A 19,146-nucleotide genomic window follows, 5' to 3' on the forward strand; every position below is an offset into this window, starting at 1 on the left:
TTGATAACATAAATTTAAACTATGCTTCTCTAAAAAATAAACACTTGAAAAATGGACCTTCATTTTCATTTTTCTACGAATATGCTCACGATAGATCAATTTTATCCCTTTCACTAGATGAAAGTGGTTAAAATATTAAAAAAAAAGAAAGATAAACATAAACATAAAAATTCTTTTATAATATTTTTTCATATTTTTTTTCATTTTTTTTTATTTTTTTTGTTTAAATAAATTCTGAGTAAGATTGTTTTTTCATTGAAACATATTTTTTGTATCATATGAATAAAAATGTTATAATAAATTTTTAATTTGTCATTCAGAAATTTTAAATAGATTTTAACTAGTTCGATTTTTTTCAAATTTTTTTTTTTTTTTTTTTCATGCAGGAACATACATGGCTACAGCTAGCGCAGATCATTCCATACGTATACACAACCTAAAAAGTTTATCAACTATAAAAGAATTATATCATAAAAAATGTGGTCATTATGATTGGGTTAATGAAGTATTTTTTACAAAAAGAAATGAAGTTCTTTCAGGAGGATTGGATGGAAAATTGTGTCTATGGAATACTATATATTCTTGTAAAATTCAGAAAATAAATAAAATTATGAACTGTTCAGAATATTTAGAACAGAGAAAAAAAGTGAAAGAAGTAAAATTTAAAGCATCCAATAATGTAATAACTTGTAAAGAAATGTGTGCACACCATTCTACAATTAGTGATATGAAATTTGATAAACAAAATGATAAATGTATTACTAGTAGTTATGATAAGACCTTAAAACTTTTTGATATTCGTAAATTTCGGCAACTATGTATATATAAAGGTAATCATACTTGTCCAATTACAAAATTTTTGTGGTTACAAAACAAAATAATATCAGCAGATAAAAATGGATCTCTATGTGTATTTGATGTAGAAACATCTCAAGAAATACTTAATGCTAAAAATACGCATACTGGAAATATAGGAGCTTTAAATTATTTTTATTTGTATAATAAAACTGAAAAAAAGATGATAAATAATAATCCAAATATGGATCATGAAAAACGAATGGATAAATCCTTACCCTTTTCAAGTATATCAACAAATGATATTAAAAAGAATTATTCTTTAAAAAATAAAAATAATAACAATAGAGATAAGAATAATATGAATAATAAAAGAGAGGATGTTAATTATGATGACAATTGTGATGATAATGTTATTAAAAAAAATATTAATAGAAATATTAATTTAATTAGATCAGATAATTTATTTGGACAACATGATAATTATTTAAATTTAAATAATGAAAAGATACCCTTAATAATTACAGGTGGTCAAAATGATGGAATATTGAAAGTAAGAGATTTTCGTATATTTCATAAATATATCAGTTACAAAAAAATACACACAGCTAGTATTAATAGTATTATAACTTATAATTTAAACAATAAAACATATATTATTTCTTGTTCAGCAGATGGTTATTGTTATCAATTTGAAATACAGAGTATATGTTCATCAAATTTGAATAATTATTTAAAAAAGATATGTGTAAATGAACCCATTTTATCAGCACGATATATTGGAAATCATTTTATTTTGGTTGGCTCATCTTTTGGAAATTTATTTTTATTAGATTTTTCTGATTGTTCAGAAAATACATTAACAGAACAACCTAAAAATATAGCTTCAATCAATGAAATTAATACAAATCCAATTAATCTTTCTGATAAAATTAATAATCCTTTAAATGAAAAAAAAAGTACTAATAATGATATCTTATGGGCTTTCGGGGCTTGTAAGAAAGGAGGAATTAATTGCATTGATTGTATATTTGTTTATGATTCAAAAAATAAGCATACAACTGAATTTGAAATGTATAATATTATAACAGCAGGAGATGATGGTATACCATGTTTCTTATATATACCCAATTCTTATATTTAAAAAAATAGCATATAAAAATAAAATAATTAAATTAATTCATATATATATATATATATATATATATATATATATATATATTTGTGCTCTCCCATAAATTTGTATATTATCATTTTTTTTAATGGAAAAAAAAAAAAAAAAATAAAAAAATAAATAAATATATATATATATATATACAATGATGTAATATATATGCAACAAACAATACAAAATTATTAATTTTTTACAACATATATGTGTATATATGTATTATTTCAACATTTGTGAAATGTTAAAAAAAAGGTAAGTACTTTATATAATAATATTATATTTCAGATTTGGGTACTTTATTAAACTGATAGAAATATTTTTGAAGTTTTTCTGCTTCTTCCTGTCTTACATGAAATATGTTAGATAATTTAGGAACATTAAATGTGTCTTGAAGAATGTTATTACTATTTATTGGTTTATAAAAATTGTTTAATGATAAAAATAATGATATAGAATTATAGTCGTTTTTAATAAATGGTAATAAATGAGTCTTTCTGTATATTTCATAAACATGATAATTAATCAAAGAAAAACTTTTTAATTTTGAATAGAATTTGTTTATATAAAAGTATAAATTTTTAATAAATTTATTTGTATTATTATGATTTGTATTATTTGTAACTTCTATATTTCTTTTATTTTTTAAAACTTGATTCATATATTGAGTAGAATCCATAAGTGTGTATTCATTTTCTATTAGAAATAAAAAAAACTTTTCAATTTCTTTTAATATTTCTTTTTTTGGTTTTTCATAAATTATTTTATTTTTTTTCATAAGTTCATAATCTTTTTTAATAAAATTAAAATGTGTTAAAGAATTTCTAGGGAATTCATAGGACTGTAAATTTTTTTTATCATTTATATTGAAATTTTGATTTGGTTGCATATTAGAATTTAAATAAATATTATTTAGAATGATATAATTTTTTTTTTTAATCCACTGTACATTTTGTACATTTTGTATATTTTCCATATAATTTATAAAATAATAAAATAAATTAAAAGATCTAAATAATAACATATTAATTAAATTATTAATTTCGATATTAGAATTAATTTTTTTACATATATATTCATCATTATACAAATTTTTACTTGTATTTTCATTTGTATTAATAGACACTTTTTTTTTAAATATATTATATAACAAATTTAAAAAAATTGAATATCGTTTATTAATTCCATCATCATTCATAATACTATGCATAATATTTTTTTGTAATTCTATTTTTATATTTTCATCATCACATAAAAACCTTCTCAAAGAAACAACAGATGGTTTATATTTCTGTAAGAAATAAGAATATCGTATTACATTTTCTTTTTTATTTAACAAGTTCTGAATATATATATAACTTATATTATGTTTTTTTAATATCATTCCTATTTCATCATAATCATTATTACCTTGGAAATATCTATTTACTTTTAACAGCATTTTCTTAAAAATATTTAAATTATCTAAATCATGTTTTATAAAAATCAAATCACCTGTATTCAAACTTATATCAATTTCATAATCAGTTGTATATCCCCATGCCTTTCCATAAAAATAATTCAGAGCTTCCTCTTTATCACTCTCTTTATTTATATTTGATGAATTACGAAAAAAGGACACTCTTTTTTTGTTTTCATACATCTTCTCTTCTTCTAATACAGTTGTTCTTTTATTTTTTATTAAAATATTCCTATCAAAATTTTTTAAAAACAAATTTTTATTAAAGCTTTCATTTTCTCGCACGTTAGTAATTCTCTTAATTTCGTTAAATAATAATATACCTACAGGTGTTGCACACACAAAGGTTTTTAAAAAAAATGATGAGCCTTTAGGCATATTATTTTGTTAAGATCAAGATATGAAAATATGAAACAAATCAAGTGCATACATCAAATAGGGGAAAAGAAAAGAAAAAATATATATATAATATGAAACAGTATAATGACAAATATTAAAAAGGAAAGGGGGGAAAAATAATTATAATAAATTAAAGTAATAATACTTTCATTTTTTTATCACCTAAAAATAAAAATCTCCTTATATTAAAATTACTTTTCAACAATTTATATAAAATATTATATATATATATATTAATTCTATTGGTTCATATATTTTTATTTTTTTTTTTTTTTCTTTTATTTTTTTTTTTATTTTTCATATTATTGTACTACATATGTATATGCATTAAATTTATGTTCTCTTTTTTTCCATTCTTTAATAGAACAATAATTATATATTTTTTTTCTTTTAACATATAACATTTAATCGTATTTCACATAAATCAATTTAGAACACCATGGTTCTTTTATTTATTTATTTATTTATCAATTTTAATTTTTTTTTTTTTTTTAAATTATTAAATATCATATATCTCAATAGAAGTTAATGAGGAAATACAGCACACGTTATTACACTTTTCGTTATAAGCTATTATAACAACTTTTAAATAACAAAAGAAAAACGAAAAAGAAAAAAAAAAAATAATAAATATAAAATGTGATATATGATATAAAAAGTAATAAATATATATATTATATATATAATTATAATATATATTACGAATAAACTGTAATATATATATATATATATATATAATATATATAATAATACACATATCATAAAATATGTAAAAAAAAAAAAAAAAAAAGGAAGGAAAAATGGTGAAAAAAAAAAAACTGTGAAAAAATAATATAACTGAAAATTTTATTAAAAAAATCTTCAGTATTATATAAATTTTTTTTTTTCTTTTTCTTTGGGTGTAAAAAAAAAAAAAACGTGAAATATTAATCATATAAACATATATATATATATATGTATATAATTACTAGTTGTAAATTATATTATATTATAATTCTCCCTATTAATTTTCTATATATATAATACTTAATATGTTTAAATTTAAATATATATATTTTTTTTTTTTTTTTTTTTTTTTTTTTTAATAGCAATATATATATAATCATAAATAAAAATTATTTTCACGTGTTTCAAAAAAACCCATTAACAAAAAAGTTTACAGCTGTTTAGTGTTCAGTGCCACTTACGATGTTGCTGTTGTCGTCACCTTGTGGTTGCTATAAAAATAAAGAAAATTAAAATAAATATATAGTACATTTGATACATAGATATATTATTAAAAGGAAAATGTAAAAAATATATTAATATATATATATATATAATTAATAAAAAAAAATCATACCTCTGGTGTAACATCTTGAGCTGAAACTTGTTGGTCTGCATTTTGTTCTACACTGGATTCAGAATCAGCATCTGGGTTAGCATTATCAGCTGGGTCGCTTGATCCTATTTTGAATGGGTGTCTTCCTTTTTCAGTGTTGTATAAAACTAAACCAACACCTCCTAATAATACGGTGGATACTACACCTAATAAACCAGCAAGTACTGAAGTGGCAAGTTTATATTTGGATTTTCTTTTGTTAACTTCAACAAGTTCTTCTTCTTTTTTGATCATATCAGATATTAAATCGTGTACATCTATTAATGGTTCGCCTGATCCTTCTATTAACAAAAATAAAATAAAATAAAATATCATACACATATGTCACACAACATTATTATACAAAAATATATATTTCACGCAAAAAAAAATTAAAATTCAATTCATCATTTATAAATTTATAATGAATAAAAGTCCAAATTTAAACACAATACATATATATATATATGTATATAATTTTTACATAACATAATAAAAAGGTATTCATATATATAATAAAACCATTACATATATACATTGTGTATATATAATATATATATATATATATATCAAAATGACTTACTTTTATTTTTTTTTTTGTTGCTAACACCACTTCCAGTTCCTTTGTTTGCTTTTTCAGCTAAGGATTCTTTATTGAAAATGATAAAGAAAAGAGCAAGAAAAAATACTGATAAGATTTTCATTTTGAATATATTAAATAAATTAAAAATCTACAAACTATAAAAGAAGAAAAAAAAAAAAAGGTTTCTATAGAAAATAAATTGAAAATGTTATATACATGCTTTATAAATATATTCTATATATAAAATATACATATATATATATAACATTTCTCAAAAAATATAAATGAAGTTTTATTTACTTATTTATTTTATTATATATAAACATTTAAATAAACACATAAATATAAACATATAAATATATAATAAATAATGCTTTTTTTTTGTGTTTTGAATTTTTACTTTTATTATTAAAAACTTTGAATCAAAAGAAATTAAAACTTAATTATTATTAAATACTCAAATAAAATATATTATAAAAACTTTTAATTAAATTTATTTAGATAATAAAAAATTTTGAAATCTATATATAAAAATTATTTTGCTGGATAAATTATTTTAAAAAAAAATAAAATATATTTTTTTATTTTTTTTTTTAATTATAAAAGTGTATAGATATTTTTATATATATATAATATTATATATAATTTTAAATATAAATATATTATAAGGTATAAAAAATAATAAATAACATTATATATAAAATATAATATTATAAAAAAAAGGAAAAAAAAAAAAAAAAAACTATCAAATTTTGAATTTAGATAGAAATATATAAAACTTAAATATTATAAAAAAACTTAAATATATAAATATAATAACTTTTTATATTTAAATAGGAATGAAAAAAAATGTTCTTTTTTTTGTTTATATATTTATATATATATATATATATATATTAAATATATTATATAAATATTTTGTTATTTTTTTTAAGTCAGCAATATATATATTTTTTATATATACGTATAATAAATATATAATTTATATATAATATAATATGTATTTAAAACTATTTTTTAACCTTTAACTACAAATCATTTTTATTTTATATAAAATAAACCATAAAATAAATATATACTATCTTGTAAAAAAATTACATTTCATATATATATTTATATAATATATTTATTTTTTTATCTATATAAATATTTTATATATATTCATATAACTTTTTTTTTTTCAAATCTAAAATGGGTACTATGTCATGTATAAAGGGGTATCATGATCTTTTTGACTTAAAAACCAAAAAATAAAAAAAAAAGTTATAATATGAATAATATATAATATAAATATATATATACTTTTTAATATATTTTATTATAAAAAATAACACCCATAGATATTGAATTGTTTTAAAGGTATATTATAGTGATATAAAATATAAGTATATATTTTTATATATAATATAATATATATATATTTTTTTGTTCATACATTTATATATACATATTATATATATATTATATAATAAGCGCGTATAATAATATACATATTATATTATTTAATATATGTATAACCTTTTAATATTATATATATAAATAATAATATAAACATGTTAGTAACATCATTTTTATAAACATTTCATGCTTATTTTTTTGTTTTTTTAACTAATGAATTTTCTGATCCGTTTAAATAGTTTTTTTTCTAAACATTTTTAGATGCATGCAATAATTACCCAAAGCTAGCAATTATACACTTCCACTCAATGTTTAATATATATATTTTATTATTCTCATTATATATTATAATATATTTATATAACTATTTTTTAGTACTTTATATATATATAAGAAAAACCTTTTTTTTATTTTGTTTTTTTCAATAGTTATATATTATATTATAAAATATATTAAAAATTTTGTTTGCATTTTTAGTTATAAGAAAAAAAAATAAACAAATAATAAAATACATTACCTTATTTATATATTATATTTATATGTTTTTTTTTATAACATATTTTTATTATAATTATATGCCAACTTTTTCTTTTCTTTTTTTTTTTTTTTTTTTTTGTGCTCACTTACACAGTTAAAAAAAATATAAATAAAATAAAATAAAATAAAAATAACCTATGAAGAATGGTTTATTTATTTTTTTCCTGTAAAAATCTTTTTACTTTATTAAAGGAGAGAAAAAAAATTATAATCATGATTAGCGAAATATTTTTCATGTGGTCAATTTTATGTTAAGTTAATCATTTAATATGTGATTTAAAAAAATAATTATATTTTTATAAACGAGGTCCTCTAAAAATATATGGTTGAGCTCATCCCACATGTGATTAAATATAAAAACATTTACATTTTATATAAGTATAAATATAAATGTGTTTTATTATAAAATAAATATATATATGTAATTTTATTATATATATATATAATATATTTTTTTTGTGGTTTATAAGCCTTCATAATATTATTTTTTTGAAATTACATACAAAAAAAGAATAATAATTTAAAATAATATATTATATATATATATATATGTATATCTTTAAAATTGTTAAAAGCACACAAACAAAATCAAATTTTATTGTTATATATAAAATAATAATTATGTGTTCAAATATTTCTTTTATCCATCTTTTATTGTAATTATGTATACAATATGTGTTTATGGGAAAATTATATAATAACAAAAAAAAAAAAAAAAAAAAAACTCACCAAAATTATATTTTTCATAAAATTAAAAATGTGTTTCACATATATTTAATATTTAGAAAATAAAGGGGAAAAAGGAAATTTTCTTTATTAGGACATTATATTCCTTCCTTCTTATATTAAAAATATGTATATCCAACCGTCAATATATATATATATATATATAGCCAAATGATACAAATATTATCTTCTTTCTTTTAAGAAGATAGAAAGATACTTTTCATGGATAATTTAAAAAAATGACATAATTTCACGTTACCCTATAAAAGTATATACATTGTTTTAAATAAACATTTCTTAAAGAATTGTAGCTATTTAAAGTTCTTATATATATTTAAAAGATAAAAAGAATGTTTTTTTTTTTTTTTTTTCCTATTTTATGTTAAATATATAAATATATTAATCAACATATTATATATATTATATATTCTTTTTTTGATATCATCAAATTTTTGCAAAGGTTAGATAAACGTATTTCAAATATAAGAAAATACATTTATATTATTTTAACGTGTACAGGTATATAATATCCAACAAGATTAAAAAAATATACATGTATACATATATATATAATATATATTTAAAAATCTATCAATTAGTTAACAAAATAAACATTTTTTACATTTCTTTTTTTTTTTTTTACCTGCTTATAATTAATATTTATTATTTAATCTAATTTGATTATTTAAAAAAAATCTTTTTACAAAGATTATGAAATTATGTTTAAAAAAAAGTTTAGCTTTTTAGTATAAAAAAAAAAGTTCTATATTATATATAATATTATAATAATTTATATATATAGAAAAAGAAGAATTCTATTTGATTTTATTGATATAATCGTATGGTATTATATTTCAATTAAAAAAAAAATTTCATTTTTTTATAATATATTATAATATAAAATAATAATTTGTAAATACATTTCCGTATTTATTTATTCATTTATTTATTTATTATTATATATACCATAAAATATATCCATGATAATAAAATAACTAATATATATATATATATATATATATATATATAGTTCATTATTTTTCTTTCGTACCTTCTTTTTTTTTTATTTTTTTTTTTTTTTGTTTATACTGTTTTATTTTGTTTTATTTTGTTTTATTTTATTTTATATTTTTTATAATTATTATGTTTAAGAGGAAAAGAAAAAATATATGATGGAAGAACTTTTTAAAATTTTATTTGAACTGGTCAATATAGGTGATGAAGAAATTCAAAATTATTTAAAAGAAAGAATAATTGATGAGAAATATGAAATAGAAAAAAATGGTGTAGATTATTTTTATGATTTGATTTGTTCTTATGCTGATAATAAAATAAAGAGAAGTAAAATTGTAAATATTTTTAATAAACACTTTAAAAATGATAATATACAAAATGGAAGTAATCCAAATAATATCCCTAATCAACATGTTTTAACTATACAAAATAATAAAAATCTTGAGAAACTAACAGAAGTTTTTAATTTTAAAGAATATTGGAAAGATAAAGATATGTCAAATTATAGTGATCCCTTTTTAGGTGTATATGAAAAACAAATAAATTATAATACTAGTGTCCCAATAAGTGAAAGCTTAAAAATATCGAAAGAAAAAGAAAAACAAAAACAGAAACAATTAAACTTATTTAAAGAATGGGTTAAAAACAAACCTAAAATCCCACAACCAGTAAGGGTACATAATTTATTACACTGTAGTGATGTCAGTAAAAATAAAACAAAAATTGATAAATTGTATGATATAAGAATTGATAATTTCAATATAAGTATCGGACAAAGAAGCTTATTAAATGATACTGTCTTAAAAATAAATGTTATGAATAAATATGGACTTATAGGGAAAAATGGTATCGGAAAAAGTACTCTGCTAGCCAAATTAGCAAGATACGAAATTGAAGAAATAAAAAAAGATATTAGCATAGCATGCATTGAACAGGAATTATGTCTTGAAAATGTAACCGTTTTAGAATCTGTATTAATGGTTGATAAATTAAGACATGATTTGTTGTTAGAACTTGAACAACTGGAAGCACGAAAAGTTAACTTAAACGAAAAAAACGAACAAATATTAAGCAATGAAACAGAAGAAAATAATACACAAAAAAATGATGCAAAAAATAATAAACATAATAAAAATAATAAAAATAAAACTGTTGAAAATATGGAAACGATTGAAACGGTTGAAAGTATAGAACTAAAAATATTAGATATATATGAAAAATTAAACAGCATTTCCTATTTAGAAGCTGAAAAAGAAGCTAGCAAAATTTTATGTGGATTAGGTTTTGATTCAAATTTACAAAAAAAGAAAGTAAACTCTTTAAGTGGAGGTATGAAAATGAGATTATGTTTAAGCCGTATCTTATTTAGTAATAATGATATCATATTATTAGATGAACCAACGAACCATTTAGATATTTATACTATACAATTCTTAATTGATTATATTAAAAAATTAAATAAAACTTGTATTATTGTCTCACATGATAGAGATTTTTTAAACGAAGTATGTACAGATATTATTCATTTCCATAATCATCAATTAACATATTATTCTGGAAATTATGACCAATTTGAAAAAACAAGAATTGAACATTTATTACAACAACAAAGGGAACATGATTCTCTCGAATTAAAAAAAAAACATGTTCAAAAATTTATAGATAGATTTAGATGTAATTCTAAAAGAGCTGCCTTAGTTCAAAGTAGAATCAAACTCTTAAATAAATTACCTGTTATCAATTTAGAGAAAGAAGATACTCCATTCAGCTTTTCCTTTTTAGAACCCTTTTATATGTCGAATGTACTTATCAAATTAAAAAATGTTTCCTTTAAAAATAAAATGTTTACAAATCTTCGTATAAAAAGAAACAAAAATATTTTAATAGGAGACCATGAAAATGAAACGAATGAAGAAACGCAAGAAGAAACGAAAGAAGAAACGAAAGAAGATGAATATGAACTAGATAATAATGGACAGGTTGTGTCAAAAAAATACGAAGATAAATACAAATTTAAGCATGAATATCTATTCAAAAATGCTTCTTTTGAAGTAGATATGGACTCCAGAATAGCAATTTGTGGTGTTAATGGTAGTGGAAAAACAACATTAATTAAAATCATTTTAAATTTAATAACTGTTTATGAAGGAGAATTACATGTTAGTAATAAAGCAAATATAGGATATTATTCACAATATCATGTAGATTGTTTGAACCCTATTTATAATTCAATTCAACAGTTGCAATATACCTATTCCAATAAAAATATAAAAGAAGAAGAAGCTATAAAATATTTTAATAAATTTAATATACCAACAAATATTTTATACGAACCTATTTATGTTTTGTCGGGAGGTCAAAAAAGTAAACTAGCATTAGCTATTTTAGCTTACAAAAATCCAAATGTTCTAATTTTAGACGAACCGTCAAATCACCTTGATATTGAATCAGTGCAAGCATTAATTGTAGCTTTGAATATGTACAAAGGAGGACTTATTATTATCAGTCACGATACTTATTTAATAAAACATGTAGCAGATGAAATTTATCACATAAATAATATAACTAAAGAACTTGTCAAAATAGATTATGAATTTGATAAATATACACAATTATTACTTAACAATAAGATATAATTGAGAAATTTATATCTTATCATCAAAAATTTTATTTATTTAATTTTTATTTATTTTTTTATTATTTATTTATTTTATTTTTTTTTTTTGTATACAATGTATTTTTGTTTTTATATCTATAAATATTTAAAACTATTCCTTCATTAATAATTTTGACAAATATTTATATTTTATTATTATTTTTTTTTTTATATATATTAAAAATGTATAAATATAAATTATTTAAAGGGTAATAATTTATCACTGTGTTAATATTAATATGGTGTAGATTAAAAATGGAAGATAATTTTTACAGAAAAGAAAAAAGAATACAAACAGATTTATATATATATGTAATTATTATATAAATATGTATTATGTATAATTGATAAAAATATGTAACAACTTAAAATTTAAAAATAAAATGGAATATATAGAATATATAATTTTTTTTTTTTTTTTTCCTTTAATATATAATAATAATAATAAATCTACAATAATGAACTTTTTTTTTTTTTGAGATAAAAGTAAAAATTATGGTAAATTTTAAGAAATATATGTATATAGAAAGAGAGAACAAAAAATAGAAAAAGCTTTAAATTTTAATATTACAATATGTTGTATATATATATATATATATACATATTAATATCGTTCATACATCTATTTTTGTTCTTATCATGTTATCTTTATTGATATTATGATCATAACAATATTTCCTAATTTCTTCATAATTGATTGAACAATTTTCTTTTACCTCCTTATCATTAATATACTTGGCACTAAAATATTTTCTAATTTTATTTATATCATTTGTAAAGTTGTAAAATATTTGAAAGTTGTCTTTCGACATTTCTTCGTCGCAACTTTCAAAATCTAAATAATTATCATCATTTGAATCTTTCCTATTATTTTTCCTAAAGTAGCTAATAATATATTTAAAAAATCCCTTTTCTTTAATTTCAACAAAATTTGAGAAATTAAATAGATTCTCCTTTTTGTATATATTATTTGATTGTGTTGTTCCATTACTTGAAACATATTTATATTTATCTTTGCTTTTTTTTTTAATAAATAATTCTGAATTATCCGAAATTTGTATATTAGACATTTTCATATTTTTCCTATATGAATAATTGCACTTTTGATTTACGTGTAAATAATCATGACCTTTTGTTCTATCTTTATTATTATTTTGTATGTTAACTATGTTTTCTTTTTTATATTCTTTAAATATATTTTTTTTTGATTTCCTTAAAATATAATTTATCTTATTTAGAATAATATTTGGACAATTAATTAATTCATCAAATATTTGTATAATTTTATATTTTTTGTCAAAACATTCATGTCCTATAATTAATTCATCTAATATAGATGAATATTCTTGATTAAATGTGAATATAGTATTATTCATTATATAATGTTCTTTCATATTTTGTAACTGCTTCTTTAAATCTGATATATCAATATTTAATAATTGAAATGTAATATATTTAACAAATGTACATATATCTGATTCTAGTTGTTCTACATCTTTATCAAAACTCTGAATTATAAAAAGCAATCCACCTAATCCATTATATGTAAAAAAAGTTCTTACCTCAACAACATAACCATCATTATATTTTATTTTAACAAATTTAATAAAATCAGATGAAATTAAATCAACTATAATGTTTATTAAAACATTATTCAATAAAGTTTCTGATTCTATTATGTATGATACTGTTATTGAGTTGCTTAAATTTTGTCCAGGGTCATGGATATCTATTTCAATATCTTCATCATTAATTAATTTCTTTGTATAATATGTAGATTCACTTTTTTTTATAACCTTATTTGTTACTTTGCTTATAAAGGATTCACATAACTTGACTAAATATTCAATTCCTGACCCATTATAAGATATTTGAAGTGATTGTGATTTATTTTCTCCTTCTCTATTCTTATTTTCTTGCTTTTCCAAAAACTGTTCCTGTTTCTTTAAATAAGTAGGATTCTTTTTATTTTCTTCCCCTTCATAAATTTTTTCATTTACTATATATGTATCACCATCATTATTATTATTATTATAATCAATATTGGTATATTTATTTGTATCTCTAATGGAAGAATTATTTTCATTATATATATAATCATTGTTGCTACCATTATCGTTCCTGTTATTATTTTTATCAATTGCATCACCTTCATTATAATAGTTCATACTTTTATTATTATCAAAAATGCTATTATTATTTTTGGTAATATTTTCTTCACCTTTTATATCTGATATGATAATATTTCCATATATAAAAATGACAACATAATTTCTAAGAAAATATTCATTTATATATGTTCTATAAGCATTATACGATGGATAAAAAAAATATGCATTCAGAATGTCATACATTTCTTTATTAGTTGGGATGTATTTGTTAAATAAGGAATACATAATTTTTAAAGACTTATCTACTCCTGAGGTTGTATCTGTTTGTATAATTATATTTAGTTCATCATAGGCTTCATTATATTCATCACGAGAAGGAATTTCTTTTAATGATAATAATTCCTGTATCTTGTTAAAAAACTCTTCAAAAAAATAACCATTTGATTCTATGCTTAATGTATATGATATTGTATCATGCATAATATTTGCATTCACTGAACAAGTAGTGTAATCAGAAAGAAAACGCTCTATTTTCTTTTGCAAAATAATAATATGTATACGGGTAAAAACGGATTCATAAAATGTAAATTTTTCAGAGGGAAAATAAAAAATGAAATCAGTTTTTACTTTGGATATATGTGTTAGACCCCTTTTAAAATAAATATTATAACCATAAGAAGATTTAATTAAACAAGGTATATTATACAAAATATTTGACTTGAATATATCCTTATTTTCCTCAGATATAAACTTTTCCTCACTTTCTGAATATTCAAAATTCTCACTACTATTATATGGAACACAGAAAAAAGATTTTTCATTAAACACAATTTTATTATTAACCAAACTATTAAAGGGACATACTTTTATTTCGGGAAGTATCAGATTTATGTCGTTTACTATGTTACCTTCATTAACCATATATGGATTTTCTCCTATCACATATGTTATATTGCTATAAGGAATCATACTTTGATTTCTAATACTAAACGTGTCCACTACATTTATTATATTTGTATTTTCATTTTTCATTAGAGAACCCAATAAACTTGTTATTTTAATATGATTTCTAAAATCATTTTTATTCTTATCTTCAATCAAATTGTTAATACTTAAAATTAAAGAAGAATCATCAAAATGATCTAATAATATATTAGAGTAATTTATTAAATCATTAAGTTCAATATATTTATTATCATTATTATAATTAACATCAGTAATTAATGCTTTTTCTCTATAATAGTCAAGAATATATTTATTTATACCCTTATTTAAACTATCATGATCAAATAATTTACTAATTTCTTTAATAAATACATTGATTATATGCATTAAATGACGTAAATTCTTTTTCCCTTTCTTTGTTAAATTTATTAATATTCCATAATTTACATAATATTTATTACACGAACTTATTACTTTTAAATCATAGGCATACTGATTTTCTACACATATTTTATCATACAAACCATTTTTTCTTAAATCTAAAAGTATATCATGCATAAAAGTTATAGATCCATATTCTTCAATTTTCTTATATAAATCAATACTAATTTTAGAGCTCCAATATAAATAAATCTGATCTCTCCATCCCTCTTTTTTTAAAATTTCAATATATCGACCCTTTTGGTTTAAATCAAGTACATAATTATTAAATTCATTTATAAGTTCAATAAATTTTATTTTTTCTTCCTTATCCTTAGAATTATTTTGTGTAGCATTATAAACCAATCTGCTATCATTATAATTATCTTTTTTTTCAATATTGAATGTGTCATCTTTTAAGTGTACAATGTGTTTTTCTTTTTCTCTTTTATTACTTTCGTTCAAATAGTCGTAATTTTTAATTTTTTCAAAAATATCTATAACAAATTTTTCTATATCATTCATGTTATAATGATCATAAGAATTTCCTTTTTTCCCTAATAATATAGTAAGTGCCATATTTTTAGGTTGATAACATTTTTTGTGGAAATTATACAAGAGTTTTTTTATGTTTAGACCATTTTTTAATACATTATTACACAATGTAATATAATTTCCATGAAAAAAAAATTTTGAATACTTTAAATCTGTTATAAATTGACTAATCATTTTTAGACAGTTTAAAGAATTATTTTCCATAGAAATATATTTATTATTTATTTCTCTAACTTCATTTTCTATAAAATCTTCATCAAACAATGGATAAAATAAATTTTGTGAAAATAATGTTAGTATATTATAAATATTTTCAGATTTACCAATAGCATAATAGGTTGTAAAAGACTCACCTATGCGACTATTATTTTCTGATGAATATTTTCCTAATTCACTTAATAATGTTGTAATTCTTTTTTCAGATTTGTAAAAAATAGAATGTCTTAATAAATTAGAAATTCCTGGAATATCACGAAAATCATCATACCCTCCACAATTAACAGAAATAGAAAAACCTCCTTTTGGTGAATATTTATTTATTATTCCTAAAACTTTTAATTCATTACTTTTCAATTTAAAATATTCATATTCATTCCAATCATTTTCCCCTTTTTTTAAAGTCGATTTTTCTGAAAACATATTTGTTTCACCCTTTCTGTTTATTTCATTTAAATTATCATCTCTTACTTCTAAAGATGGAACATTATGTAATTCATCCTTTGTAGTATATTTTTCAAATTCTGTTGGTTTTATTTTTTTTAATACAGCATTTGTAGAATTTTGAATATCTGTTATTGGATCATTTTTGGAATATTGAATATTTTGTTCATGATTGTCCTTTATTTTTTCAGGGTTCATAATTTCTTCTATAATATTCTGCTTATTTTCTTCGTTATTTTTTTTTATTTTTCCGATTTCATTTTTATTGTAATTTCCTTTTTTATCTAATTCATTATTAGAATGATCAATAGGAGGTATTTTATTATTATCTTCATCGTTTTCGTTATTTGTTAATGTCTTTTGAAAATTTTTATTTTCAGGTAAATATGCATTTTTAATGTCTTCTTCCTTAAATGATTGCTCCAATTTTTTATCTGATTCATTTTTGTTGTATAAATTTATATCTCTTTCATGTAGGTTATTGATATTTACATCTGTTTGATTATTCAAATATTTGTCCTTATTTCTTCCTTCTTTAAATGTATCATTATTTACATTTGTTTTTTCTGTATTAAAAACATATTTATTTTCATTTGATTTCTTTATATTGTATTTCTTTTTTTCATTGTTTTTATTCGTTGTAATATTATGTCCATTTTTATTATCTTCTGTTAATGTTGCATTATATTTTGTATCATTATTCTTAAAATTTTTAATATCATTTGATTTAAAATTACTATCATATTGTTTTGATGTTTCAGATATTTTATCAATGTCTTTGTTTTCTAAAATCTTTCCATTAGATGAAAATTTATTGTGATTTTTAATAGGCACCTCTTTCTTTGTCAATGTTGGTATTCCTAAGTTATTGTTACTATTACTTTGTTGTTCTGGTTCCGATATCTTATTATATGTTTCTTTATGCTTATTAAAATTTTTATTATCAATTACTTTATTCATATTAAATTTATAATTATTCAATTTATTATTTCTTTTATTTTTACCTTCCTTAATTAAATCATTATTATATTTTAAATCAACGTTATTTTTTTCATATAAGTTGTTATTGTCTCTGTCTGTATCATTTTTGTCTACAGATATGATATTTACTTTATTTTTATATTGTACATTATTATTAATATCATTGTTATTAAAAATATGTTCATTATTTAAATCATTTTCATTTTGCCCTTTTATATATGTTTCCTTTTTTTCATTTGAAGTAGATAATGAATTAAAGGTTTCATTTTTTTCTGTTTTTTTATTAATATCATTTTTATTTGAATGATCTGATTCCGTTAATTTATTTAACTCTGAATTATTAACAATATTTTTTTCTTCATAAGATTCATTGACTTTATCATTATTTATAACATCATTTGCAGAATAATTTAAATTAGTTATGTCACTTTTATTAATGTATGCATTTGTGCTATAAATATCATAAGGATCATTCAGTATATTATTATAAATATTTTTATGAACCATATCACCATTGTCATTATTTTTTTCATTTATATCATCTTGTTCTGTTGTATTATCTAGTATATTATCAGTTTTTAATTCAACATTTGCATTTTGATTTTCATTTATATTATGTATATTATTATTTCCTTTTGATTTACTATTTATTTTCTTCTCTGTACTATTATTCACATTTTTAATATCATTTACAACCTTGTCATTTTTTTCACTTAGCGTTTCTTCATTGATAAGATTACGTAATAATAATGATGATTCATTTTTCATAACATCTCTATTTACTTTATTATTTTTATCCCTTTTAGACGGATCAGAATTAAGACCAAATAGCATTGCTCGAAGCTCTTGATCATTTAATCCATAATTATTTTTACTATTATTCAATGAATTTTGACAACTTGAATATTTTTGAAAAACTAAAATTAGTAGGATAAAAATATTAATTGTCAAATATTTGGTTATTTTTGTATGTTTCATTATATTTATATATATGTAATACAAAATAACAAAAATTTTGCCTCGTTTTTTTAAAGCCTTATAACTCTATAAATATTCTATATCAATTCGTATGGAAATTTACACAATAAACAAAAATAATTTTTATACATATATATAATATATTTCGTTAAATATAATTTAATAATATAATGAAATAGTTTGTAATTATAAATAAATTTACAAGAATATATTTTACTTTTTATTCAAAATATTTTAAAAGTGTTTTATACAAATATGAACATAATATAAATCTATTAAAAATGAAACGTCAAAATTTATAGAGAAGAACAACATAAAATGAAAATAAAAAAAAAAAATGTCTATTAATATTTTTTTTTTTAATAATAAAAGTATAGAAAAAAAAAAAAAAAAAACCTGAA

General features: G+C 19.0%; 5 protein-coding genes across 5 annotated transcripts in view; 2 read left to right on the forward strand and 3 right to left on the reverse strand.

Moving 5' to 3' along the window:
* Positions 1 to 1,939, forward strand: part of PADL01_1119500 (WD domain, G-beta repeat-containing protein) — a gene marked incomplete at both ends in the record, with an annotated part of 1,997 nt that extends 58 nt beyond the window's left edge. Inside the window, 2 exons of the mRNA XM_028682657.1 lie at positions 1 to 126; positions 387 to 1,939. The exon at positions 1 to 126 is cut by the window's left edge and continues 58 nt beyond it. Of these exons, the coding sequence (XP_028538914.1) occupies positions 1 to 126; positions 387 to 1,939 (1,679 nt within the window). The remainder of the gene's footprint in view (positions 127 to 386) is intronic.
* A 301-nt stretch (positions 1,940 to 2,240) lies between these two features.
* Positions 2,241 to 3,800, reverse strand: PADL01_1119600 (conserved Plasmodium protein, unknown function; the record flags this gene model as incomplete). The annotated part of the gene is made up of 1 exon (XM_028682659.1): positions 2,241 to 3,800. One exon carries the CDS (start codon positions 3,798 to 3,800, stop codon positions 2,241 to 2,243), a length of 1,560 nt encoding a protein of 519 aa, XP_028538915.1.
* Positions 3,801 to 4,987: 1,187 nt separating this feature from the next.
* On the reverse strand, positions 4,988 to 5,885 carry PADL01_1119700 (circumsporozoite-related antigen; the record flags this gene model as incomplete). The annotated part of the gene is made up of 3 exons (XM_028682660.1): positions 4,988 to 5,038; positions 5,164 to 5,483; positions 5,765 to 5,885. 3 exons carry the CDS (start codon positions 5,883 to 5,885, stop codon positions 4,988 to 4,990), a joined length of 492 nt encoding a protein of 163 aa, XP_028538916.1.
* A 3,709-nt stretch (positions 5,886 to 9,594) lies between these two features.
* Positions 9,595 to 12,075, forward strand: PADL01_1119800 (protein GCN20; the record flags this gene model as incomplete). The annotated part of the gene is made up of 1 exon (XM_028682661.1): positions 9,595 to 12,075. The coding sequence occupies one exon, from the start codon at positions 9,595 to 9,597 to the stop codon at positions 12,073 to 12,075; it is 2,481 nt and encodes an 826-aa protein (XP_028538917.1).
* A 634-nt stretch (positions 12,076 to 12,709) lies between these two features.
* Positions 12,710 to 18,745, reverse strand: PADL01_1119900 (petidase, M16 family; the record flags this gene model as incomplete). Its single annotated transcript, XM_028682662.1, has 1 exon — positions 12,710 to 18,745. One exon carries the CDS (start codon positions 18,743 to 18,745, stop codon positions 12,710 to 12,712), a length of 6,036 nt encoding a protein of 2,011 aa, XP_028538918.1.
* Positions 18,746 to 19,146: the final 401 nt, after the last annotated feature.

The sequence above is a fragment of the Plasmodium sp. gorilla clade G2 genome (assembly GCF_900097015.1).
Source record: "Plasmodium sp. gorilla clade G2 genome assembly, chromosome: 11".
Lineage (NCBI taxonomy): Eukaryota > Apicomplexa > Aconoidasida > Haemosporida > Plasmodiidae > Plasmodium > Plasmodium adleri (nom. inval.).